Raw genomic sequence first — 26,494 nt, forward strand, 5'->3', positions numbered from 1 at the left:
AAAGGTTTTGTTTATCAGAGGTAGTTTGAAAATGTATTTCTGCCTCTCTGTCTGTATCCTCCTCCATCTCTGACTCTGCTGCGGGTGATTGACAGAAGGTCTGGGAGGAGGCAGGCCGAGCCAACAGCAAACCATGTTTACTGCCAAAATACATATAGATGCAGCAATGGGATCCTAAGCTTGTCTCACCCACACACACACACACACACACACATATACACACTGCCAATGGCTATTTACAGTGGCTTGGTCCGGATGTGTTAGCCTAGATCTGTTTAGCACCACTTTGTTTATTATTAATTTAGACTCCTCTCGCCCTGTCTGCTTTCCCCACTTCTCTTATTTATGTTTCCTTGTCTATTCTGTCTTGTCACGTTCTATTTTCATTTGAACTGTCCTTCTCTTGTCACTGCTTGTCTTTTTTCTTCTTCTGATTGTAGTTTCATTATTTTATTTCCTTTTAGTCCTCTTTTATCTCTTGCTTTCTCTTGTATTAGAATCACAAACCTGAATATATAAACAATGTTTTTTCACTGTTCTCCTCACGTGAAACATGTTCTCATCGCTGCCTATTGTTGCGCTTCTGTCCAGCACTTTGGCAGATGATTGTGCAATTTAACGTAACATTTTTGCTAACCCTTTACTCCTGAGGTTTTCTCACTTTCAGCCTATAATGCTCTGAAGTACTCCATTCAAAGATAACCTTATTAAGCTCAATTAGACAGGAAGTTGGAGGCATAGATTAATAACATAGCAGCACGTAACAATGTAAAATTTAAGGCCTGCTGCTACAGGCTCTTTTACAACTTTTGGAGATCAGTGGCTCTTTCTCAGACATCAGTCGTCTTTCCTTCCCCTTTTTTTCTGCAAGCTCTGTCTCTCTTCTTCTTCATTTCAATGTAAAGCATTACTATTATCTCTTAATACCATTTGAGTGTTTTTCCCTTTTTGCAAAACTAATCTTGTCTAGAGACAGAATGTGTGCATTCAAAGTGGAATGTGAATAAGAGGATCATCAGGGGTTGTTTTTATATATATATATATATATATATATATATATATATATATATATATATATATGTGCAAAAGATTAAAGGAGGCTGAAAAAGACTGAACCATGTCCGCCCACTTGTCTACTGCAGCAGCGTGTCTTAAAGTATTTGAGGATGCTGCAGATGTAGTACCTGCTTTTCTAAAAATACATGGAGAAAATTTCGCTTTCAAGTTGAAGAGATTTTGTATTCTGTACTCTGGTTTTTAAAGGTTCAATAGCAACCCTGTTTTTTATTATTGGGAGATTTTCTGTATTTGTCTGGAAATGTAGGAGTCTTGTCAACTTAACAACAGCACAGTGCCTTTAATAAATAATTTAATAATTTGCCTCTTCTCGTCTTCTTTCCATCAAGGTACTACCTGAAAAACAACATGGAGACTGAGACGTTATGTTCAGATGAAGACGCTCAGGACCTCCTTAGAGAGAGTCAGATCTCTCTGCTGCAGCTCAGCACCATGGAGGTCGCTGCTCAGCTCTCCATGAGAGACTTTGAACTCTTCAGGAACATTGAGTCCACAGAGTACGTGGTTTATGATTGGAATAAACTTATTCCTATGATTCTTTAAATTTTTTCTGTATAGTGTAATTTATAAGAAGCATTAAAATACCAGGAAGCAAACTCCAAGAAGAAGTGTAATCTTTGATAATGCAATTTTTCTGCTGTTTTGTATAATTATTTTAATATCTCTGTTTTGGCTGTCAGGTATGTCGATGACTTGTTTAAACTAGACTCCTCTGCTGGAAGTGGAAATCTTAAACAATTTGAGGAGGTGATAAACCAGGAGACCTTCTGGGTCGCCACAGAGATCTTAAAGGAGCCCAACACCCTAAAAAGGATGAAGACCATCAAGCACTTCATCAAGATTGCCCTGCAATGCAGAGAGTGCAAGAACTTCAACTCCATGTTTGCTATTATCAGGTGAATTCAGTGCAGAAACTGCATCTTATTTTAACAATGTTAACACATTGTTTGGTTATTTTTCTAATGCCTGCCTCAGCAGTAGTGTTGTGGTGGGTTCAAAGAGAAGATTCTTGTGCTGCTTCATGTCCTCTGACAGCATTTGGGCCAAATAAACTTTGGCAGCTGATCCGCCTCTCCTCATCCTCAGGAGATCAACCTCAGTCCTTCCCCTCCTCTCTGTACTTGTTCATGTATTCAGCTCTGATTCTCCGAGACCACACAGTGCCTGCTTCTGCAACGCTCCAGCTTTAAAAAAAAAAAGAAAAGAAAAAGTAATCACAACAGTTATATTTATTGTTTAACCCTCTGGTCTTTGTGGTTTGGCTCTAGATGAGTGTTTGAGATGAGGAGACTATTGTCCCTTTGTTATTGGGGCTATAACCCACATGAGGCGATGAGTCTTTCTGTGCCTTGTGTAAAGGATGAACTTGGGGAGAAAGACTGCACTTGAATGCACCATCCTTTATATAAGCATTTTGAGTATGTAAGATTTGTTCTTACTATATTTATCATCACATATGAAATTATTTAATTCAAAACCTTAAAAAACAAGAATATTAAGGAAAATAAAAATGAAATAAAAAGCCACACAATGAAAAATACTGACAGTATGTTACAAACTATATTGACAGTTTACAATGTTGGATGATTGGAAAATATCCAGGAGCCACCTCAGGGCAGTTCTGATTGCTGTTTTTGATTTCCCCCAAGGCACCATGGAGCCTAGAGGCTGTTGTCCACTTTTTCAACTTCATAATCTATAAATATCTTCTCTTCTGTTTCCAATAAATCTGCTTAAAAAAAGAAATCCCCATTTTCTTTTTAAACAGATTATACTATTTTTATCCAGCAGTCTTCTCAGTCTTTGGTAAAATCAAATCTAGATGTAGACCTTTAGATTCTGCAGCTGAATCTAATAGATTGTAATCTAATCATTTTAAAAAATGAACAAACATGTCAAAAAAACAAAATTATGATATTAACTTAATGCTTAACCCTCAAACTATTAAATAACTCCACATAAACAATAAAGACTAGAATCAGATAATCAGATTGATACTGGTAAAAGCACATTTATAACACCGTTCCCTCAACAGTGTTCAGAGCAGTTTTGCAAAACAGAAATATACCTTAAATTAATTAACACAGTTAAAGTCTAATTTCACAAAGGGCTATAAAAATGACTAAAAACAGATTTGCCATGTTAAATGAGGATAAGTCTGAATGACTTGTTTACAGGAGAAATGGAGACCATATGAGAAAAATCAACTAAATTAGCTCCTGCAGTAACATTGTTATTGCACTACTGCCTTGCCTTCATTCACTGTGTCTGTCAGCTCCCACAGTAATGCTAAATCCATGCTGGTTCATGTGATAAAATCCCAGTCTACAGTGTAATTCTTTAAAAAAAACAGCACCTCAGGCTCTCTGTAGCATATCTAGGTTGAAAGTCCAATATACATTTAGTAGTAGTTTCTTTTTAAGTGTTCCCTTTCCTACCAACATAAAGAAATGACATGCTGGCAATACAAGCAGATGTTAAACTGAGCTAAGTAACGCTGTAAATGTGATATACACAGCTGATATGATTTTGCTTATGGGTTTGACAAGCACAGCAACCAGTAGCTGATAAATGCTATAATACATGAAATGTATACTATAATCTTTTCTCCTTTGCATCTGATCAAATAGATTAACATCAACAAATGACCATTAGTTCAACACTGTGATGTTTGAATTATCTGCTTAATCAGATTTATTCAGCTCTCTTTACTCAGTGTTGTTATTTAGAATAATAAATTATATCTAATAGGTAAATGTTAGCTCAAAAATATTGTTCCCTGCAGCCATGTTGATGAGGGCCTGCACTTTGGTTGTTTGCAAATAACCAGCATTATCTGTTTCTAGTTTTTGCTGCACATTTTATTTTGGTTTTAGTTTTTTATGTGCTAAGGATTAAAGTAAGCAAGTCAAAAGCTTGTTATGTTGGACAGCACTTGAGCTCTCTTGCAGTTCAAGGAGCTCAGCAGTCTGGTGATCCTTTGTTCGCTGCTGTAAAAGGCACTTCAGAGCACAAGTGTCTGACCTCCACGTCTCTTTACACTCCTTCTCACAGCAGGATTTCGTCACACATATGGCTCTCTGATGCATAACCTGCCAGGTGACAGGGGCACGGCTGCTGCTGTGTGTGTGAATTAAAAAGATAACCAAACCACCCGCGCTAGGTTTTACACTGTTTAACCTGCTCAGTTAACTGTTACAGACAAATGAGGGAAGATATTTAAGAAAAAAAAGTGGCTTATGGCTTTTAAAGCTAGGAGCAAAAATGCATACTGAAATGAAAATCTTTCTTCTCTACCCTTGTTTCCCCTCACTGCTCCCTCATTTTTTTGTCCTCTTGTGTTCCCACCATAACCCATTTATCTCTGCCTCTGCACTCCCCATCCTCTCCGCCCTCCTTGCACCTCCTTCCTCTCTCGCACAGCGGACTCAATTTGGCACCGGTGGCTCGACTGCGGAGCTCGTGGGAGAAATTGCCCAGCAAGTATGAGAAGCTGTTTGGGGACCTGCAGGACGCCTTCGACCCATCCAGGAACATGGCCAAGTATCGCAACGTGCTCAACAGCCAAAGCATGCAGCCACCCATCATCCCGCTGTTCCCAGTGATCAAGAAGGACCTCACCTTCTTACATGAAGGTAGAAGACTTTTTGGAGAAGTCAGAAGTTTTTTAACTAACTTTTCGCGTCTTGAAGCTATTAACACTATTACTGTTTGGTAATTCTGTTCTTTTTAATGTCACCTACTTCCTTTGTTTTGAGCGGAACGTCATACTGAAGCTCTCTCAGTAAACTTCCGCTTAAGGCTTCCTCATCCTGCTGTTTTAACATACAAGACTCAGGTCAAAACAACCCCATCAGACTTCTCCTTAAAGACTTGCTATTTAATAGAAATAGTGATAGCTGAAACAGAAAGCTTCCCCTATTGTGCAAGTTGCAAAAATACGTGAGAGAAAATATAAAAGAAAGGCTTTGATCTACTGCATAAATGACAAGAAAGAAACAATAAAGATTTTCACTTTAAAGAATGCTGTTACAAGTGCCCTAGAATATTCATAATTTATAATGTTGACAGCTCACTGCATGCCTAATTGTTGTGTTTTCTGTTATTTTGTTTGTGTGTTTCGGTCCTTTCAGGCAACGACTCCAACGTCGACGGCCTTGTAAACTTTGAGAAGCTAAGGATGATCGCCAAGGAGATCAGACACGTGGTGCGGATGACCTCGGCCAACATGGACCCTGCCCTCATGTTCAGACAGAGGTTGGTTTATATTTACTCCTAACTATGCCCTAATCGTTCTTTCTGCAGCTTCTGGAGCAACTTTAACAAATATTAAAAGGAAAAGTAAACAGAAACAGACACCAGTTAGTTTGCATAGTATGACCATCTCCTACTAACTTACAGTCAACTGTAGGTAAAATCGTGGGGGTGCATCAAGCTTGTATGTATTTGGAAGTGTCTCTTCCTGTTTCCCCATTCGTCAGACTGCAGCAAAACTAGTATAGCAAGGAAGATTTTAGGTTTCAACAAACTTCACGTCGTCACGTGACCTGGCGACAAAGATGGCTGCTTAGACCTCTAGCAAGAACGCCACTTGTGGAATTATCCTAATTTATTTGTCTACCAAGCTCTGTTCTTGATAACCTCCATCGGGTTAAATCTGGATGAATAGACATGCCAAGAAGCTCGAAAAACTCTAAGAGTAAAGACCAAGAGACGCACAGTAAAACAAAGAAGCGTGCTACTACACACCTGGCCGAGATGTCCAATCAGGAAGACAGTGATGTTTCCGGATCGGAACAAACGATAAAGGTAAAAGAAAAGAACATTACCAATAAAAATCTATTCGATATGCTTCAGAAAATGTCTGTAGATATGGAGGACTTAAAGGCAATTAAGAAGACCATGACGTCAATGGAAGAGAAACTATCTGGTATAGTGAACCGAATTATCGAAGTTGAGACCAGGGTAAGTGGAATTGAAGATACGCTTGCCAAACAGAGACAAAATCCCGCGATCACTAAAGATGAATGGCGTTTTCTACAAGATAAAATTGCCTCACTGGAAGATAGATCTAGACGTAATAATTTGAGATTTGTGGGCTTCAGTGAAGGACTCGAGCAAAAGGATACAGTTGGCTTCCTGAAGCGATTCATAACAACTGCGCTGGGTCTCGCTGCTACAACACAAGAGGGATTTGAGATTGAGAGGGCGCACCGAATCCAAGCAAGGAGACCTGTCTCCAGCGAGAGACCGAGGACCATCATTGCTGCCTTCTTAAGGTACGAGGACAGCCAAACAATCTTGCGGACCGCGAGGGAGAAACAACGGATCGTTTGGGAAGGGAAGCAAATAATGATTTTCCCTGACTACTCACGAGAAACTCAGGAAAAACGTGACGCTTTTAGGCAATCTAAGAGAACTCTGCATGAGCTTGGAATAAAGTTTCGCCTGTTTTATCCAGCTATACTGACAATCTACGTGGGAGATGGGCCATCTCAAACTTTTAAGGATCCGCAGCGGGCGATGGACTACATCCAGAGACTGTGACCCTCCCATCGACAGTTACAAGCAGCCTAAGGGAACATTAGGATGTGCTTAAAATATGCTGTCTTAAAGCAGGTAAATTCATTGCCAGGAAGAGAGTGATATTTAAATCCCGAGTTAATTAGAAGAATTACTATAAACTAGATTTTGTAAATGTATTTAGATTATCTTCCTTAAATGAAGAGTACGGTGGACAGCTTTGGTCCTCATGAGTGGTGTATAATCAGAGGGGGAAGCCACTTGGCGTTAGGGTTATGGACAGTGATTTTGGGAATATTGGTCATGTGGGTTGTTCATGGGAACATAACATGTGATATTAATAATATTGTCTGGATAATTTTAAATATTCCCGTTATTTGTTTTCACTTTTTTTGTTTTCATTGTTTATATTTTTTTTTTAGTTTTGGTAGGATGTATGAGAGGGTGTGTGGGTGTGAGTGGAATTATATATGTTACGATTATATCTTCTGGTTGTCTGATCCATATGCAATTTTGATATTGTTACTTGCCGTCAGGTTAGTGTTTTGCAATGTCATACAAATTTATTTACCAACAATATCTCAGATGGATATGAGGATCCTTATAATATCTACAAGGGGTCAAATGGTAATTTCTAATCAAAATAAATTAAACCTGTCTACGTGGAATGTTAAAGGACTTGGAAATGTGATTAAAAGAAAGAAAATACTCACCTTTCTGAAATCTAAACATTATGACATTGTATTCCTGCAGGAGACCCATTTAAAAAATGAGGAGGCTGGCCATCTTTGTAAAGACTGGGTGGGACAATCGTATTCTAGTGAAGGATCTAAGAATAGTAGAGGGGTAATAACATTAATAAATAAGCATCTTCAGTTTAGACTTATTAAAAAGATTACAGATGAAGACGGAAGAATTCTTATTACCCTGGCAGAAATACGGGGACAGGACTTAATGCTAATAAATATTTATGCTCCTAACGGAGACAACCCAAATTTTTTCATTAAACTTAAAAGAATGATACAAGAGGTAGGAGACTTCCCCATTATTATGGCAGGGGATCTAAATGTCACAATGGATAATGTATTAGACAGGAGTGGAAGGACATATAGTCGGTCAACAAGATCAAGTCAAGTGGTCAAGGATTTATGTTCTACTTTAGCACTAACTGATATATGGAGGCTCTTGAATCCTAGTAAACGGGACTATACCTTCTTTTCAATGGTGCATAAGGTCTATTCCAGAATTGATTTGTATTTGATTTCCAAATCATTGGTCTCGTCTATAATTACATGTAAGATCGGCAATATTATAATTTCCGACCATGCAAATGTAACACTAGAAATTTTTACTCAGGATGAATATCGTGGGAGAAATAGATGGAGATTTAACAACTCCCTTCTTCAAGATCAAGAATTTAAAGAAAAATTGAGATCAGAAATAATATTTTATAAAGAAGTTAATATCCCATCAGCGTCCTCTCTTGGAATAGCTTGGGATGCAATGAAGGCTTATCTCAGAGGAATTATAATTCAGTATGCTTCTCATAAAAAGAAACAAAATAACAGTCTTATATTAAACTTAGAAAAGACAATAGAAAAAGAAGAGCAAATATTAAAGAAAACAATGTCCTTTTCTGGATTAAAAAAATTAACTAAACTTAAAATGGAATATAATGAGATGGTATCAAAAAAGATAGAATTTTTGTTACACAGAGCTAGACAAAAATATTTTGAATCAGGAGAAAAAGCAGGAAAGTTATTAAGTAATTATATAAAGCAAAAGCAATCAAATACAAGAATTACAGCAATAAATACAGAGGAAGGGAGCTTAGTGACAGGATTAACAGAAATTAATCAAGTATTTACAGAATACTATAAGGACTTATATAGCTCAGAATGTTGTACAACTGATGAGGAAATTGAAGCATTTCTGCAAGACCTGGAATTACCCAAGCTTGATGATAAATATAAAGAGGCTTTGAATTGTCCGATTACCATAAAAGAAATACAAAAAACAATCCAAAACCTTCCACTTGGGAAAAGTCCAGGACCAGATGGATTTACAGCTGAATTTTTTAAATGTTACTCTGTAGAGTTATCACCATTCTTATGTGACTTGTTTACAGAGATGTATAAAGAGGGAAATCTAGCACCATCCTTTGAGCAAGCAATTGTGACATTGATACTCAAACCGGGTAAGGTATCAACAGAATGTAAAAATTATCGTCCCATAAGTCTGATCCAAACTGACTGTAAGATTCTTTCAAAAATTTTGGCAGGAAGAATTGATAAAGTTATGGACAGTCTTGTACATATTGATCAGGTAGGTTTCATTGGAAAACGTAACTCCTCTGACAATATTAGAAGATTGATAAATATTATGTGGGCTGTGCGTGACTTAAATATACCAGCAGCTGCCATCTCGCTTGATGCAGAAAAAGCTTTCGATCGTGTCGAGTGGCAATATATGTTTCGGGTTCTAAATATGTTTGGACTTGGAAAAGGCTTTATTAGATGGGTTAAGATATTATATAAAAATCCGGTAGCAGCAGTACAAACAAATGGAATGATCTCACCTTTTTTTAATCTTGGAAGAGGGACTAGACAGGGATCAAGCTTGTCTCCAGCCTTGTTTAATTTGGCATTGGAGCCCTTAGCCCAGGCGATTCGCAAGAGCTCTTCATTTCCAGGTATAAAAATTGGTAACACAGCACACAAACTGATATTATATGCAGATGACATTTTGTGCTTTGTCACTAATCCAACCATAGCTATACCTGTGCTTCTGGATATTATTAATACCTTCTCCAAGATTTCAGGGTATAAAGTCAACTGGAATAAATCTGAGGCACTACCTCTCACTTCATGTTGTCCCAGATTATTATTTCAACCCGCACAGTTTCGGTGGCCAGAGGAAGGTATTAAATATTTGGGAATTTTGTTCCCTCCTAAGCTAGAGGAAATTATGGAATGTAACCTGGACCCATTGATGAAAAAATTTACTTTAGATGTCGACAGATGGTCAATACTTAATTTATCTCTATGGGGAAAAGTGAATGTTCTGAAAATGACATGTATCCCTAAATTTAATTATCTTTTTCAATCTATCCCAATGCACATACCAATTAAATACTTTAAAATGTTTGATAGAATATGTAAAAAATTCCTTTGGGGAGGAAAACGTCCACGCCTACGACTCGAAAAATTACAAGTGCCAGTTGATCGGGGGGGTATGGGCTTTCCTAAACTTATTTACTATTATTATGCATTTAATTTTAAACATTTAGTTTATTGGGCTCTGCCACCAGAGAGAGCACCTCCGTGGTTAGAAATAGAAATTGAAATAAGTGGGACTCTTAATCCCATAACCTGCATGACCACCTGTCTATCTCTGAAGCTGAGAACCCACCCAGTCTTTACTCATTTGCAGGACATATGGAAAACAATAGCTAAAATATTTAAAGAAAACGTGTATCTTAACTTAGAGGCAAGTATATGGCAAAACCCTGCTCTCCGTATTAATAAGGCACCTTTTATGTGGCAAATATGGTTAAAGTGTGGTATTACAACTTTAGGTGATTTATATAATAAGGATATATTAAAATCTTTTGAAGATTTGAAACAGGAATTTCATCTACCTCAGGAATGTTTTTGGCAATATCTACAGTTAAGACATCTATTGAAATCGGTCTTCAGTTCTTCAATAACTGCACTGAATGAATCGTTGCTAATTAAAGATTTAGTTAAAATGGGACAAATAAATCATTCGGTTTCCAAATATTATTCTAAACTTATTCAACAGAACTGTATATTGCCAATAATACTAAAGAAAATCTGGGAGAAAGACCTAAAGATGTCATTTACTGAATCAGAATGGAATAAAATTGGACAAAACTTTAGAAAACTGTCGAGAGATGTCAGGGTTAGACTGATACAGTTCAAAATTGTTAATCGCTACTATTGGACACCGATGAGATTATACAGATTGGGCCTTAAGAATACTCCAAATTGTTGGAAATGTCATAGTTCAGATGGTACTATGCTCCATGCATTATGGCAATGTCCTAAAATTCTAGAATACTGGAATAGAATTCACTCCTCTATTGAGAAAATAACAGGTGACAACTTTGAGCTCTCCCCTAGGTTGTATGTACTCGGGGATCCAGCCATAGTAGAAAACTGCCAAAATATACAGTTCATCCAAACAGCAATAATGATAGGTAGACAGGTCCTGCTAAGGGAGTGGAAGAACCCCAGAACACCACCCTACAATGAATGGTTTTGTGAATTAGGAAAGGTTGCTTCATATGAACAACTCTTCTATAAGATGAATGATCGATGGAATGACTATGAGGAAAAATGGAGGATATATTATAGTTATATCAGCCAATAACAGGAATCATGAAGAATTAATTCTTTTTTTTTATTTTTATTTTTCTATTTATTTACTTTCTATTTATGTTTAATTACTTTTTGAGATTGTTGGATGGGGGGACTCTTATTTTTATAATTTATTTGACCCAGTTGACAATAATGTATTATTGTTTGGCATATTTATTAATATGACAAATATGTGTTATGTTTTGGTATATTATATTTATTAAGTGTATCAGATATATACAAAAATGCATTTAAATTTGTATGGGTGTTCGCATAGGGCAGTATTTATGATTATAATTGTGTAGGACAACCAGAATTATCAATGTAAGTTGAACTGGGATGTGTGGTAAGGGAGTAAGTGGATATAGATGATGTACAGTTTATGTTGTGGGTGAATGGAGCGGGTGGGATTGAGTAACGCATGTATAGATGGATGCATATATATATGCTACAAAATTGTTTTGGTGTTGGTTGTATTGTTTATGTTTGTGTTTTTGTTTTTTGTTTTTGGTTGCAAAAAGGAATAAAAATTTTCAATCACAAAAAAAAAAGGTTTCAACAAACTTTACATCAGAAGGCTACAAATGTTGGCAAAAAGGGAACCACAGCTATCATACCTCCACCAGCCAACCTGGATCCTTCAATGGGATCAGGCGCACACTCATGGTTTGGTCCAATCAATTCCCGTTTGCTTTCTGTCCAGTTCATGACTCTCGGTGTTTGGGTTGCATTTCTCTGCTGGAATGCAACTTCCCGAGAACACAAGGCATGGATTGAATGAAGCTGGAAGTGGAATTGATGCCAGCCACGGTGTGTAGTTGGTATCATTCAGTTTTGTGTGTGTTTATCACAGTCTGTCACTGCTGCAGTGCATGACTGCCCCCTGCAGACACTCCCTTTATACAAACATCACAGGAGATACTCCCTCCCAAAGTCTTGACCTAAAAGTGCTGCTTTTACACCGCATCACACACCTTAAATGTTTATTCAGAAACACAACAGCCTGCTGTTGTGAGTCCGTCACACTCCAGGCCATAACACACACTGTTTAGGTTGATATGGGGAGATGTCCCATGTCTGGTGTCCTCTCATCTCCAGTCATTTCCTGTTTGTTTGTGGTGGCATGAACTTTACATAGTCTTGTCTCCTCCTCCCCCCTATCCTTGAACTTGTCTCTAAGTCACGCTTCAATCTTCACGCCTCTTGCTTGCAGGAAGAAGAGGTGGAAGAGTTTAGGGTAAGTTTGTCCTGAGTACTCGTTTCACCCCATTTTAGTTTGGACCGGCAGAACTTCCATTCAACCCTGCATCCCCACTGACATAAACTCTGCATGTCTCCCTCCCTTAATGTATCTGAGCATATGTGTGTGTCCGCCTGTGCTTCTGTGTGATTAACCCTTCCATTTGCAGTGCCCATTTACATGAACCACACTGAAGTCCATTATTGACCCATTATTGTCTGCTGTGTTCTTAAGATTGGATGTTTGAGTCAGATAGTAGCTTAAAATGAAACTTTTTTTATGGCACAATTATATTGAAAGATCAGGTTCAGATTTTATGTAATTAATTTATCTCCATGAACAAAGAACAAAAGACAGTCCAAAAGTGGCTACATGTGGCAGCCTAACATTTTGTGAAGAAGTTAGATTAACTTAAATATAGAAATACACTAAATGAATAAAAAACTATCTCCCTCATTTGGAACTTTTCATACTGCATCATGATTTTCATAAGCAGGGTGAGCTGACTCATTTACCAGATGGTTAAATTATACATTTTCAGAACTTCTTGCCCATGTTGGCTCAACACTTGAGGATAAAAGTTCATTCTTAAGCTTAGAAACAAAAGCTTTAAAGCTTTTCACCCGCCACTGAAAAAAAATGTAAATGAATAGCTACAATGGGGCCTTTTTTTTATTACACTTTGTATGCTGCTCAGTGCTGTTTCAGCCAAGTTTCCAAACAATCTGAGTAGATACTATCACCCAATCCCAATTCCCACCCTTGTTCATTCTTCTTGACCCTATCTTTCCATTTTTCAGGTGTAAGGTGCTTGTCTTTTGCTTTTGAAGATCAGGGCGTATTAGTAATTACACCCCTCACCTGGCTCATTGGAGGCCATTTGTGTTGCTGGATGCCCACAACTAGCTGATCTCCAAAAGGAAAGCTGACCTATCTTGCCACTGAGAAGGGAAATCAGAGGTATAAGGGCAAGGAAAGGAATTTGGAATAGACCATTCAGCAGTCCACTGATTGATGAAACAGACCACACTTGTAGCTGAAACATCAATGAGTTGCTGCCCACATTGGCACCTTTTATTGTCCTCTTGAAAGTGAGTTCGCTCATTTCTATGTGCAGAGTTTTGTCCGTTTTAGGAAGAGGCACAGTTGATCTGCTCACTCTGAACATGCCAAACACTCATGTATTCAGTAGGTCACTCATATGATGCAATGACCACTCTACACACACAGTGAAGCACTGCATCACGTTTTGAGACATGACTTACAGATTAAGATGGTCTGTGCTACTTACTCTAAGCTTAAGATGACACAAAAATTTTTCATTTTAGTTAGTTTCACACTAAAAGAGTTGGGATTGTTCAACTGTGTCTCTACCAATAAATTCCCCATAAATATTACACTCAAAATTTCTTTAGTTCTTAGAAAAGCTACAGTTCAATGTTGATTTGGAAAACTCAATCTGCTGCTGAAAATCATGTAACATGACTGAAAACTTCAGCTAAAAGCCTGTGAGGTCAAAGCCTTTTTGCAGATACTATTTGACTCAGGTTTGGTGTTTGTTCACAACTGCATCCCAGCATAATATTCCCCATGTTGAATATTTTGCATCTTTTGTTTCCTAACCCTTTTTGCCTCCATCTGACAGAATGTTCTGCTGCTCGTACTGTGATAGCATGGCACATCAGGGAGTGCTGCCTCCTTCCCGGTTGCATGGATCTGTTTTTAAATGCTATGCTCCAAAGCAAAGACAGATGTACAAATTTTAGAGTTGTATTTGAAGTTGTATTTGTTTTTTTTAAGTAGGCCTTCCTGTTTTACATGATTGTGGTGATTGATTTTTATTCTCTTCTTCTCTCAATCTTGTCTTCTGTCTTTATATGTTTATGTGCGTTTCTCTTCTTCCTCACACATCATCCACTCTCCGCAACCCTTTCCTCTTTCTTTTGCACACCTCTCTTTGTTCTCTTTCTCTCCCCCTCCATGCTCCCTCTCCTGCTTATCAGGTCTTTGAGTCAAGGCAGCACCAACTCCAATATGCTGGACGTGCAGGGCGGAGCCCACAAGAAGCGAGTGCGTCGCAGCTCTCTCCTCAACGCTAAGAAGCTGTATGAAGACGCTCAGATGGCCAGAAAGGTGAAGCAATACCTCTCTAACCTCACAGTGGAAACAGATGAGGAGAAACACCAGATCATGTCTCTGCAGTGCGAGCCCTCTTACAACACCTGTGAGTAACAGAATCTGAGACTGTTTCTCTGACTGAGTTTGTTCGTTTGAGCTCAAGTTTTCACATATTGCAAAGGAACTGAAAATTCGAGGCATGTTTGGTATCATTAAAAACTAATCTTATGGATAATTGAAGCAGGAAATTTCATAGTAATAACACAATATTTTATTTAAGTTAAAAAGGACATTTCTTTGTTGAAAACTAATTATTGGTATTGTTATCCTGCACCGCCCCCTAGTGGTTTTGTAAGTGTCCTGCAATCCCCTCACAGAAAGGGTGGTTTCATCCTAACTCTTAAAACCAAATCATGCACATGTTGATCATGATTTCTCCAAAGTTTAGATATCTTATTTGTTAAATCATTTAGTCATCACATTAGCCACACTGTCTCTTTGTAAAATGCACCTTTGTTCAGCAGAAAGCAGAATATCTGCATGATAAACAGATACCACTGGTTGTAATAATCTTGCTTTTGGTTACTTTAAGACAGATCTAATGTAGTATTTCTGTCTGGTTCAGTCCACAAATGTTGACAATAGAGTTTGTGAGCAAGGCTGTCTGCAGTGTATCATTTAATTTGTCTCTGTATTTTCAGTGAGTAAGAACTTGAATGAGAGACGATCCACAAAGTCAGACATGTCTCCGGTGTCTTTGCGGTCAGCTCTGCCCACAGGGAAAGCACAAAACCGGGTGTCACAAGTACTCCAGGTCCAGGTCCCACTGAACCCTCTACGGAAGAAGAGCACAGCCAAGGACATAGGCACACTTAGTGAGTACTCCTGAGCTGAACTCCATCATCATTGCTTCCTTTTGCTGTTTTTGCTTTCACACATTGACTTAAAAACTTGGCGAGGTTAATGTGTCTTAATCGGACAGGTTTATTACCTTTATTTTTTAATTCCATATTTTACTTTGTGGCAGACTCCAACTCTCCCCAGGTGGTGAAGAAACCTCCAGTGAGCTCTTCAGACGAGTGGAGTACCAAGAAACCATCTGATGACACCATTTCCACCATCTCATCCCTTCACTCCAGCCCTACAGTTTCACCACAAGGCTCCCCACGCAAAGGTCAGCAACATATTTTTTTATTTTTCCTGTTGGGTTAAGAGTTGATGTATTATTTTTTTTTCTATCTTTATGTTTTAACTTTTGTTTCCTCTTTCAGTAGGGAGCTTGGCAAAGCCCCAGAATTCCAGCCAGATGAACTTATCAGGATCCTCGTCATCACTGACCAGCGACGCCAGCACCAAGACCGGCACCATCAGCCTGCGCAGCTATGGCATAGGTGGGGCTGTCCTCCACAAAAAGATCCTACTGATGACCAGGCAGCACAGCCGAGAGAGCTGCAGGGAAAGAGAGACAGAGCGGGAGGAGAGAGCTGAGGAGATGATGCAGGAGGAGACAGAGACAGCTCAGAGAGGCTTGTGTTCATCAGAGCGACGGAGGGGAAGATGCAGGCTGCAGAGTCAACAGGGGGCTCAGACAGATGCAGGGACAAGAGCACAAAGCCCTGCTGACGAATGCATGGGGATACATAGAGGGCAGCCCATGGTCCACACTGGTTATTTTCCCAGTCCTTCAGGGATGGGACTCATGACTCCCTTGCCCCATTTCATGAAACCTAAAACCCTGGTGTCGCCCACCAGGACGAGGCTTATGTCCCCTTTCAGGATACTCAGGGAAAGGAGTCAGTCCAGGGAAAGGTCACATCTGACCCTTGGGGAGGGAACAGAAGAGACTGAACCCTCCTCACCTCAGGCTGAGACACAAGGACAGGCAGAGCAGAGAGCCAGGAGATCAGTGAGCCCCAACCCCTTCCTCTGGCTGTGCAGAGACAGACACACCAGGCGGAAGACAGTCTGAAACACTAAAATCAGGGATCAGAACAAAGAGAGACCCTTCTGATGTTTGTTCAGATTAATCTCAAGATGTACTGTAGTATGTTAAAGTCCTGATATTTCATTTTTGGAGCCTCAAAGTATGTGATGCATGAAGCACAGGAGTTAACAGAAAGTTGACACTGATGGGATTTACTGCCTGATGTGAGATGAGCATGCTTCATATTGACCTGATCCTCCCCTTTTCTCATTCTGACTTGATTAAGAATCCCAGACGGATATACTAAACTTTAACTTAATTCTTAGCCATTTTGGTAAAAGAAAAAAAAATATACATTGGGAATTGGATATCATGCCAATGTCTATTTGGATTTAAATTCAGTTGGTGAATCTTGTATATCTATGAACTCAGATTTTCTGCACTTACGTTATGTCCATACACATTATTTTAAGTATTTTCATTTGATTTTAAGTAGTTGTTGCTTAATGATTAACCTTTGGCATAAAGGTGAACAGAAGCACCAATAATAACTGAATTTAGCTTATATTTCTCCCAAACTGTACCCCACAGTTCTTGCACAGTATGTCTCACATCAGGCAGTGGCTCATATGAAATAGTAATAACCAAGAGCTTTTACAGAGAACATTTTAATAAAATGATTAATTAGAGAAGAAATCTAAGTAAGAAACAACAGATGGAAAAGCATTTCATTGTGTTCTGTTCAGTTCCTTTAACATTTCTTGTGTGTAAGTGTAGGGAGGTGTGTCAGTATTAAAGCAGGACTCATTCATCATCTGATCACTAAATTAACTTAATTTGTTGTCATAAAATACTTGTTTCTGGACCATAATTATAAAAGCACTTTTACAAAGTTTACAAAGTTAAAGTTTCCTCATGCATTCAGAATTTAACAATGCTCATGTTTATTCCTCTGCAGACACAGCTGATCTGTTTTTATGCAATCGTTTTTTTATATAAAGTTTATGTTGTGACTTGAATTATGTTTCATAATCATTTTAACACAGTCTACACAGTTTTCAGTTGGTTTAACTTCACATGAAAAGTGACCATAACTTCTCAGTCTCAGTTTTTAAACTCGCCTGCACAAGTGTTAATGGGCTGCGATGATTGTGAGTTCAGGAGAAATTAGCAGGGGGCTAATTCTGGCTTCAGAGGGCTTTGACTCAAGGTTTGTCTAAAATAAGATCATGTTTGGGAATAGCTTCATGCTAGCATTGTCGGGGTTTGGCTAAACCTTTTTCCATTTGTCTCTTCACCTTCAAATCTAAGGATATGAAATGTTCCTTCCTCCAGGTTGTGCCCTCCTCCCTGTCGGTAAAGCAGACAACTTGTCGGACTCAAGTCACAGCGAGATCTCGTCCCGCTCCAGTATCTGTTCGGTCGACTCAGTTCCGGCCCCCGGGCCTGACGACCGATCCAACAGGACCTGTACTACTACTGCCACTAATGCTCCTACTACTACTGTTACTGCGGTTGCTGAGAGTGCAGGAGCATCACATGCACACGTAAATGCTGATTGCAGCCAGCCCAGCACAAGGTAATTCGCTTCATTGTATCTAATCTGGACAAATGTGTTTTATTATTTTGAAGGCATAAAAAACTGGACAGGATTACATGTTTTTCTTCAGTTTCTTCAGAATACAAATCCACCTTTTTGAACTTGCATAAAAACATTTTTTTGCATCCCTGCCAGCTCCCCTCCCACTTCATAAGTTACTTGTTATCAGAGCTGCAGCGCTTAAAGACACGATGGACAAATTTGACAGCAGCTTAGCTCGTCTAAAGGTCGTTTAGGAACACAAAAACACTCTTCGACATGACCCAGATAGTTGACAGCAAGTGTCTAACTCTCAGCTGTGACTGCTGCCTCCATCCACTACAAACTTAAACTTCCTCAGCACCATCTGCTAGCTTTAGCCACTCTCCCAGCTGCTTTCCAATTACATCCTTTAAATATTAAAACTCCAAGAACTGGAAGTTGTAAAAAATTCCAGCTTTTTATTAGCATCCCACATTTACTGCCCTCCGCTCTCCTCCCTTTATTCGAGAACAAGCTATCAGTTTTCACGCAGGCAGAGTTTTAATCTGGCTGAGTAAACAACACGGCTTTTTATTGTCTTCTGTTTGTTTATTGTTCCACCATGATCAGGCTATTCTGTCTCATAAAGGCCAGACTAAAATATCTCCCTGTCTGATGTTATATTAGCTTGACAGCCTTCCTATATAATGCCAACCTGTTTTATGAAATATGGCTCAGTTTCATTGACTGGCCTGTTTGTCCTGTACAATGGTGCCAGTGAATCGAACCAAAGTTAAGGAGAAAATCTGTTTTTCTAAGTTGAATTTTAATCCAGACACTTTCATCTATCATGTAGAACAGGCTGTTCTACATCTCTGCAACATTGAATATAATTCTGTATTTCACAGTTCTTTCAGTCATTTAGTTTTCTTGCATTAGATATATGTATCTAAAGGTACAAGTATACCCCAGCATTTTCAAGTTTTATAACAAATCTTTGTTTTAAGTGCATTTTACTGACACACAGTACATGGTTTGGACCGTTCACTTTGGAGTTTGTGTGGTCTACATGGCTGACACCCTTGCTTGCTATCCTTCTCTGTCTGCATGACAAAGTTCATGAAGTTCTGCTTCAGTCACCTACTGAGGAATCCTGCTTTCATCTGCAAGACGACACGTAAACAAAATGAGTTGAACTAAAGTTCCTAAACACAGTAAAAAACTTCTTTTTTTTCCTGTGAAGCTTGCTACCTGGAGTTGTCTCCCAACACTTCAAACTGGACGTGTGTCACAACGTTAAGCTGTCAGTGGAGCTTCAGTTAAGCATCTGTCACATAGAAAAAGACCTCTATGGGGGGAAGTTACCCTGAGCCTCCTGCTGCTGAGTCCCCCCCCCTGAGGAGATGTGGAGTGAGGGTCTTCTGAACTGCACAGATATTTTATTTGTTTTGTTTTTTTGACAGTTGCTCAGGAAGTTTATTATTCTTGTCTCAAAACTATAACTGCTGCCCTTGTTTCTTGGGAAAGTTCCTCCTGTTTTTTCATTTCTGGCATCTGGCAGATTTTCGTCAAAATTTCTAAATGGATTTGGTTGTCTTGAATACAGTTTTTGCAGGATGGCACATGAGCACAGTGTTGACCCGGATTCGTTTGAGGATGTTGGATCGATAGATGTTCAGAGGAGTTGCAGCTATGATGTCTGTAGGGTCACCTTTGCTTTAAAGTTAGCCTTTCAGATGTTTTCCTACTTTTGGAAGATGCTCTTTCAAGTATACATACCTGGTTTTGGATCTTAACACAGACTTTGATCATATCAGATATACAACATTTACTTGATATGTTTAAAACTTAGTCATTCAGTTTAGCTTATTTGGTTTAGCATGAAAAACAAAATGAAGTCATGGGAAATTTGTGCTCATCTAACTAAATCAGATTCTAGACGATTCAAGTAGTTTTACCGCTGACTTCAAGCTGAAAGAGCAGCTTCAATATTCCTGTTAAAGTACAGACCTGATCAGAGGGGAACGGCTCCTGATATATAGAAGGTTTAATGATTTTGATTTAGGATCTGAGAACATGATTTGAACCCCCTGGTTGTACAACCCATTCTCTGATTAATAATTGTTTTAAATGGTATTCTGAAACGTCTATACTTCAATTATCCCCCCATTATTGTCTTTATCTTTGGTAGTTCTTCATTGTTGGCTCGAGGATACGCAGCACGAGGCTGCACCTTCACCTCCTCCACCTCAACAGAGGAGCTGACCCCTGACCACACCTCCCTGGACTCTGTAGCCGACAGCGGCCGTGGCAGCTGGACATCCTGCTCTTCCAACTCTCACGACTCTTTCCAAAGCCTCCCCACTTCCTCCTGCCGGCCCTGGGACCACGGCATCCACGGCCACCCGCTCTCTCTGCCTTACACACACTTCAAGCACACACAGCTCGCCCGGCCGATAGCGGAGGTGGAGGCCGCTGGGCCGGCGTGGGCCAGCCAGGAGTCTGCCAAGCAGCACTCCAGAGACTCCAGTTCAGATCTGTCCAGTCAGTTACAGCAGAGCTGGGCTTCATCCAGCTCGCTGTCAGACAACTATGAGGGAAATTATGGAACGGTAAAGCGGCGAAACACCTCGGAGCACCCCTCCTCGCCAGCCAACGAGGATGGAGGGCAAAGCACTGACCCTGTCTACAAAACGGTGACGTCAAGCACAGAGAAAGGCCTAATAGGTGAGGGGACAGGTTGCAAGTTTGACTCCCTGTAGGTAGTTAGTGGTTTAGATAAGTTCTTAAAAGAATTTGAGTCTTTTTGCCATGAGAAGTGTCTTTGCTTCTTATTAAGACATCAGATTTAACTTGACCTGAATATCAATGTGGCTGTCCATGTTTTATATTCATCTCACATGAAGTCACCAAAGTCTGATGTTATTTTAAGTGTTATTGCAGCTTTTTGGGACCTAGTTTTCCTCAATGATCAAGTAAACAGGTGACAAAAATTGTCATTATTGGTGTTGGCACTGCATCTGACAGGAGTTACTGAACATATTCATCAGTTATAATGTAAAACTTTCTATTAGATACTAAACTTTAGTTACATGAGTGTGACAAAGTCTTTGTGTATTTTTGGACAGTGTTCATTCTCTACCGAAACAGTGTTTTATAATAGATATAGATAGAGATCAGTCTTTTTCTGCTTGTATCATGAACATTTCTGAGTTTTGAGCTGTTAGTTTGAAAGGTGCAATAAGCCTAATCCATAAGCAAAGCCTAATTAATTCATCTGGAAAATAACAGAGACATCAGTAACAGATATTAGTTGCAGGTCTAGCTCTGTCTGTTTGCGCTACAGCGATTCATCTCATTGGTTGTGTGTTTTTCTTTTAATTTTTGACGTGTTGGTGCATGTATACTGTAGTTGTGTATTGTGTTAGTGAACCATCACATTAAGTTCAGTTTTCCATTATTTTGTTTTGTTTCTTCCCTCTTCACAACCCACCCCCACATCCCACCTTGCCACCTCTTTCTTTGCTCCATCTTTTCCTTTCTTTTCATCCGCACCTCCATCCAGTGTACTGTATCACCTCCCCCGCCAAGGATGAGCGTTACCGAGCTCCCCCTCCCACCCCTCCAGGCTACCAGGGTCTGGCTTTGGGGGATCTTGGCCTCACAGATGGAGTAGTGAGTGGGCCAGGAGGTGTTGTTCCCCGGCTTCCTCACCTCAAACCTCCAGACTACAGCGTGGCCATGCAGAGAAGCAAGCTCCTGCAGAGCCCCGGAGCAGCTGGCAGTCTGGCTGAGGCACGGAGGCTTCACCTGCAACACCAAGATGCCCGGACAACTGGTTCCATGCAGGGCCACTCCAGACCTCCCAGCATCTGCCGCCCACCCCCGGATCTGGCCGACAGTGAGGATGGTAGGTTCCCACTATGGGCTGATTCATATGGTGATGCATTTAGTGTCCAGAGTCATAGCATCACTTACACAGAGCACTGTGTTTTGCATGTGCAAACCCTTAATTCTGACTTCAATACTGTGTTTCTACACTCAATCTATAGGATAGTTTAGTTTATTCACACACACGCACGTAAAGAAATACAACATTTGATGTATACATTTTTACAGTGTTAGGAGTGTAAATGTATCACCCCACGCAAGTACTTAAAGCTTATAAAGGGCTCCCTATCAGGACCAGCCCCGGTAATCTTATCTGTCCATTTCTTTTCCTCATTACCAAATTTTAAATCTAATCTCTCGAATGTGTTGTTCCAAATAGGTTCCTGATGTAAATGACTGATGCTATTGGAGGAAAAATCTCCTGAGCCTTCCTTATTTTGCAGCAGACCTGAAGAAGCCTCTCATTGAACATACTTTGTTGTTTTGGCAACAAAGGCATAAATGACCATATTTACCAACATGTTAATCATTCAGTCTGTTTTTGCCTCCTCTGAGCCCAGTTTGCATCTTTAGTAATTATTCCATGAGGGATTATTGTTATACGGAGTTGAAAAATATTATTTTCAGACTGTATTTATCTCTTTGGCTTTCTATCAGAAGTCCTTCCTAACAATTCCTAACTGGAATGATAGTAAATCAGGAGATAACGTCATCGTCTCTTCTGTTTTCCAGACGAACAAGTATCAGCGGTGTAACGACAACCACGTCCTCACACACACAGACCAACCGGTGTTGATCAGGCTTTGGACTAAACTTAGCAGCCTGCATCAGAGCATCCCGCATCAGAGCACATTCTCCAGGCCCCGCCCACAGACTCATGGGTCTAGTGAACCTCACCTCTTTTTGAACATATTTCATCAAAAAGAAAGATTTTAGATACTTTAAAAAACTCTTGAACAAAGCAGGAAAAGGCCGTGTGATGGAATCATATCACAGAAGACGGCCTTTTTGGAAAAAAATAAGAAGGAAAGAGTGACAATAAGGATGCCTCGCTGGAAGCAGACCACCACTTACCTCCATTACGCGCTACAAGCTTACTTTTCAAAAACAGTTTCATTTTGCTTTTAATGTTTAAAATGTTGTACAGTGACTTTTTTTCCTGTGTTTTGTAGTGATATTATTTTTCAGTTGCATGTCGGAGCTGTCGGAGTATAAGGGCCACATAAAGAAAAATATTTTTTCACAGGCTTTGAGAATAAAGTCATAATGTTAAAAGAATAAATTCATACTTTTATGTGAAAACATCACGAGAAAAAAAGGAGTAATTTCACAAGTATAAAGTCGTAATTTTACAAGAAGAAGTTATAATGTTACGAGAATAAAGTCGTAATGGTACCAGTTCCTGCCATTTCCCCTCCACTAAAGCAGCAAGTTCTCCTGGTTCTTTGTGCTGAAATGATTCATTTTCTTGTGAAGTCCTGATACTAATGATATTATGTTCCTGATGCCAAAAGATTAAGTATCTCCTGGTTGGCGAAGCCTGTGCTGAAGTAAAACGTCACGAAATGCTCCACTGCCCTCATTTTAGCACCATTCTTCTTCTAAAACGACCAGTTAAAATATTACGACTTTATTCTCTAAGTCTGTGAAGAAATATTTTTCTTAATGTGGCCCTAATACTCCGTTGTAGTTTTTTTTTAAGAGAACACAGAGGAGCAGACAAACTTGAGCGTTAGGTCTTTTCTTTCTTCTTTTTTTTTTAAGTTAAAAAAGTTTGCAGTTTTTTTTCTCAGCCTAAAATAAGATGAATGTAAATGACTAAGATCCAAGGGAAAAATAACATTTTTTTTTGTCTAAAGGGTCTGTATTGTTTGATATCAAACCCTGGCACTGATAGATTTAGGTTAGTAACACCAGTTCCCATGCAAATGCACAAAAAAGAAAAGGAAAAAAAAAGCTGCATTGGAGGTCAGGAAACCTCTCAGGAGCCACAATAAGCCGTTCTCTATATTTTACACTGCCTCTTCATTGAGAGAAAAAAGAAATTAACCCCTGAAAGCAACAGAAAGCACGTCTATCTGTTTAGCACTTACTGTTTAATGCTTAGCTTGACAGAAGAAAACAGCATCTCTCAGGCCATTTCCTCCATCCCTTCCCTCCCTCTCTTATTGCTTGCTCAGTCAGACGTGTGAGGTACTTTAGCGGCTGCCCGCCTCCTGGATGTTCTATAAAATCTGTATTATAACTTGTTTTTAATGAGCTGAAGAACAAATGCCTCGCTGCTTCCCGTAGAGTAAAATGTGTGTGGTTATTTAATTGCAGCAGCTGTAATAAAACAATATATTAGCACTGCGTGGGTCACACAGTGTGCATGCACATACGCTCCCACACACCGAAATCTTAGCTGGTGTGCATTAAAAAAAAAAGACAGTGTTTACACCAATGCTTACATATTTTGTTTACAGTGTTTATTAGACTAGTTGTCAATGGAATTACAAGCTGGAAAGTGTAATGTTCCAGTTTTAGTTGTAAATTTGTTTATAATTGCAGGAGGAATATGCAGATGCACCATTAACTTGCGCTCCCAGTTTACCTCTCTCGTCTCGTTTCTTTTTTGTTTCTCATTTAAAAGAATGTGCAGCAACACAGAAAGTCAGCTTTAACTCCCAGCTCCATCCCATGTTGGCAGTGTGTTTTGTAGCATATTTAAAAGACGGGCTTTGAAGATTGTTTATTTGTGTCAAAATCGGAACAAATTTGTACATTCAGATGGAAAATGTTTCCCCAGTTGTGTTTTATGTGCAGTCTGGCAGGGGTGTAGCTGGAACCAGACCTCCTTCTTCTGCTGTTTGTCTTGTGTTGCATCGTTTGGTTTGTTTTGCCTCACAATGACTTGAAGTTATCACTGCTAATATATACATGGTATGTGTTATATATGAAATCATACATATATATTTTTGCTCTTTGTTTGCCATAAATTAATGTTAAGTGATTATGTACAGATGAGAGAAGAAGGTCTACTAAATAGACTTTTTTAAAGTTGTGACTGCCCTGTTTTGGGCAGGAGTCTTGAAAGGAATTTTTGTTTGTTCTTTTTTTTTATGACTTATTCCCCCTTCTCTCTGTTGTTGCTGCCATTTCTGATCATTGAGTGTAATTGCTGCTGTGTTTTGGGATGTGGAGGCTTGTGTGTGTGTGTGTTTTGGAAAGATGTTTGTGAGGTTGGAATTAACGCAGACTTTCTCTTTTCTCTACTTCCCATTTTGTCTCAGTTTCTATGAACTATGCAGCACGTAGTTCACTTTCAGTAAAAGCCTCCCTTAGTTTTTCTTTTGATGGCTTTCTTCCTGCACAGAGATGGACTTCTTGTTAGTCTCCTGCCGCCGGTTCGATGCAGAGTTCATCCAAACTCAGACTGTATGATTGAATTGAGTGTTTTGATGTATTATATTCCTGTGTGTTTGAAACGAAGAGAACAAGCCCTGCTACGATGCTATGTTTCCCTCCCCGCCTCTCTTTCAGCCCCGTCAGCCCAGTTAGATGTTAAACTTTCAACACATCTCCTCGCTGCACTCGTCTGATAGATTTCACTCCTTTGCTTAAGAATATTTTGCGAATCGACACACTCAACTGTGACCCTCCTCTCAGACTGTCTGAAAACAATCTTGACACAAGAATCTTTCTCTTTTTTCCATTGCATGACTATTTTCATAATATTGAAACCCACAAACCAGTATTAATGCTGCCTTGAATGTTTTTTGTTTTTTTTTTAAGTTAAATATGTTACTTCCTGTAGTTAACCCAGATTATTTTAAAAGGTTTGCTTTGATCTGCCTTTTTTTTTTATTTTGTGGGGTTATTTACCAAGAAGTTTAACTCCAAAATTTAAGTTTACTCCTCACACTCCTTATTCTCCTTCAAAGCTGAACTTCCCTCTGTGTTAAATCCTCTTTGTGTCTCCTTCTCTTCACTCAGTCTGATTCTTGTCAGTGTTTCTGCTTACATTAAACAGGAGAAACGTCTCCTCCATCTGAAAGTGTGCTGATTTTAGTAAATCCAAGTCTAATTATGACCCCCGACCTCCATCATTCGTTGCCATGTTTCCTGAAATGCAACAAGAGAGATGTGAATGTGTTTTTTTTTGTGTGTTGACAGCATCTGGCGTAAAGCGGAAATGCACAACAATAAGCTTAAATGTGGTGAGTGAGATGCACAATCTGTACAAAGGTATTAACTTGTGGCTTAAAGTTTGCTTTCGTCTCACACGTATAGCTGTTGTAACTTATGTCTTTTAGAAAGACAACATGATTTTGCTTGTATGCTTTTTATGTATTTTTTTACAAGTGATTGTAAATAATTGTTATATTTTTGTTTAAGAGAATGTTTAAAACGGAAGAAATACCTTTTATTTCTCTGAGTCTACTGATACAGATTTGGACAATGAATAAAATGATAAAACTGAAAGAATTTAGGGTCTTTATTATTCAGTATTCAGTTGGTATTCTTGACAACTCCGTATTCACACGGCACCAAAAAAGCAGTATCATTAATATATTCAGTATCCTAATTTTATATGTTCCATTTATTTTCTGAATCAGAATTTGAATAAATCTTTATTGTTCTCCAAGGTGGAAAATTTATCTTCACCTCACCAACACCTCCAAAATACAGAACTGCAATAAAAGCACAAATGCAACAAAATGCATCCAAAACACCTAAAAGATAAACATTAAGAGATAAAAACTAACATGCAGCAGTTTAAATAAACCTGTGTGTTT

At 39.1% G+C, this 26,494-nt stretch overlaps 1 protein-coding gene across 6 annotated transcripts in view; it reads left to right on the top strand.

The window, feature by feature from the left end:
- The window catches only part of LOC121654158 (rap guanine nucleotide exchange factor 6-like), a 146,467-nt gene extending 120,287 nt beyond the window's left edge, over positions 1-26,180 (top strand). For 4 of the 6 annotated variants that reach the window (XM_042008128.1, XM_042008129.1, XM_042008133.1 and 1 more), the window contains 13 exons: positions 1,407-1,574; positions 1,758-1,973; positions 4,501-4,712; positions 5,211-5,334; positions 12,196-12,219; positions 14,226-14,446; positions 15,042-15,215; positions 15,368-15,514; positions 15,612-15,731; positions 17,600-17,843; positions 20,017-20,552; positions 21,391-21,735; positions 22,449-26,180. In XM_042008128.1, coding sequence (XP_041864062.1) covers positions 1,407-1,574; positions 1,758-1,973; positions 4,501-4,712; positions 5,211-5,334; positions 12,196-12,219; positions 14,226-14,446; positions 15,042-15,215; positions 15,368-15,514; positions 15,612-15,731; positions 17,600-17,843; positions 20,017-20,552; positions 21,391-21,735; positions 22,449-22,471 — 2,554 coding nt within the window. In that variant the 3' untranslated portion in view covers positions 22,472-26,180. The remainder of the gene's footprint in view (positions 1-1,406; positions 1,575-1,757; positions 1,974-4,500; positions 4,713-5,210; positions 5,335-12,195; positions 12,220-14,225; positions 14,447-15,041; positions 15,216-15,367; positions 15,515-15,611; positions 15,732-17,599; positions 17,844-20,016; positions 20,553-21,390; positions 21,736-22,448) is intronic. The other 2 variants (XM_042008130.1, XM_042008131.1) reach the window with 1 other exon arrangement.
- The last annotated feature ends 314 nt before the right edge of the window (positions 26,181-26,494 follow it).

Source organism: Melanotaenia boesemani, chromosome 15 (genome assembly GCF_017639745.1).
Source record: "Melanotaenia boesemani isolate fMelBoe1 chromosome 15, fMelBoe1.pri, whole genome shotgun sequence".
In the NCBI taxonomy this organism is placed as follows: Eukaryota; Metazoa; Chordata; class Actinopteri; order Atheriniformes; family Melanotaeniidae; genus Melanotaenia; species Melanotaenia boesemani.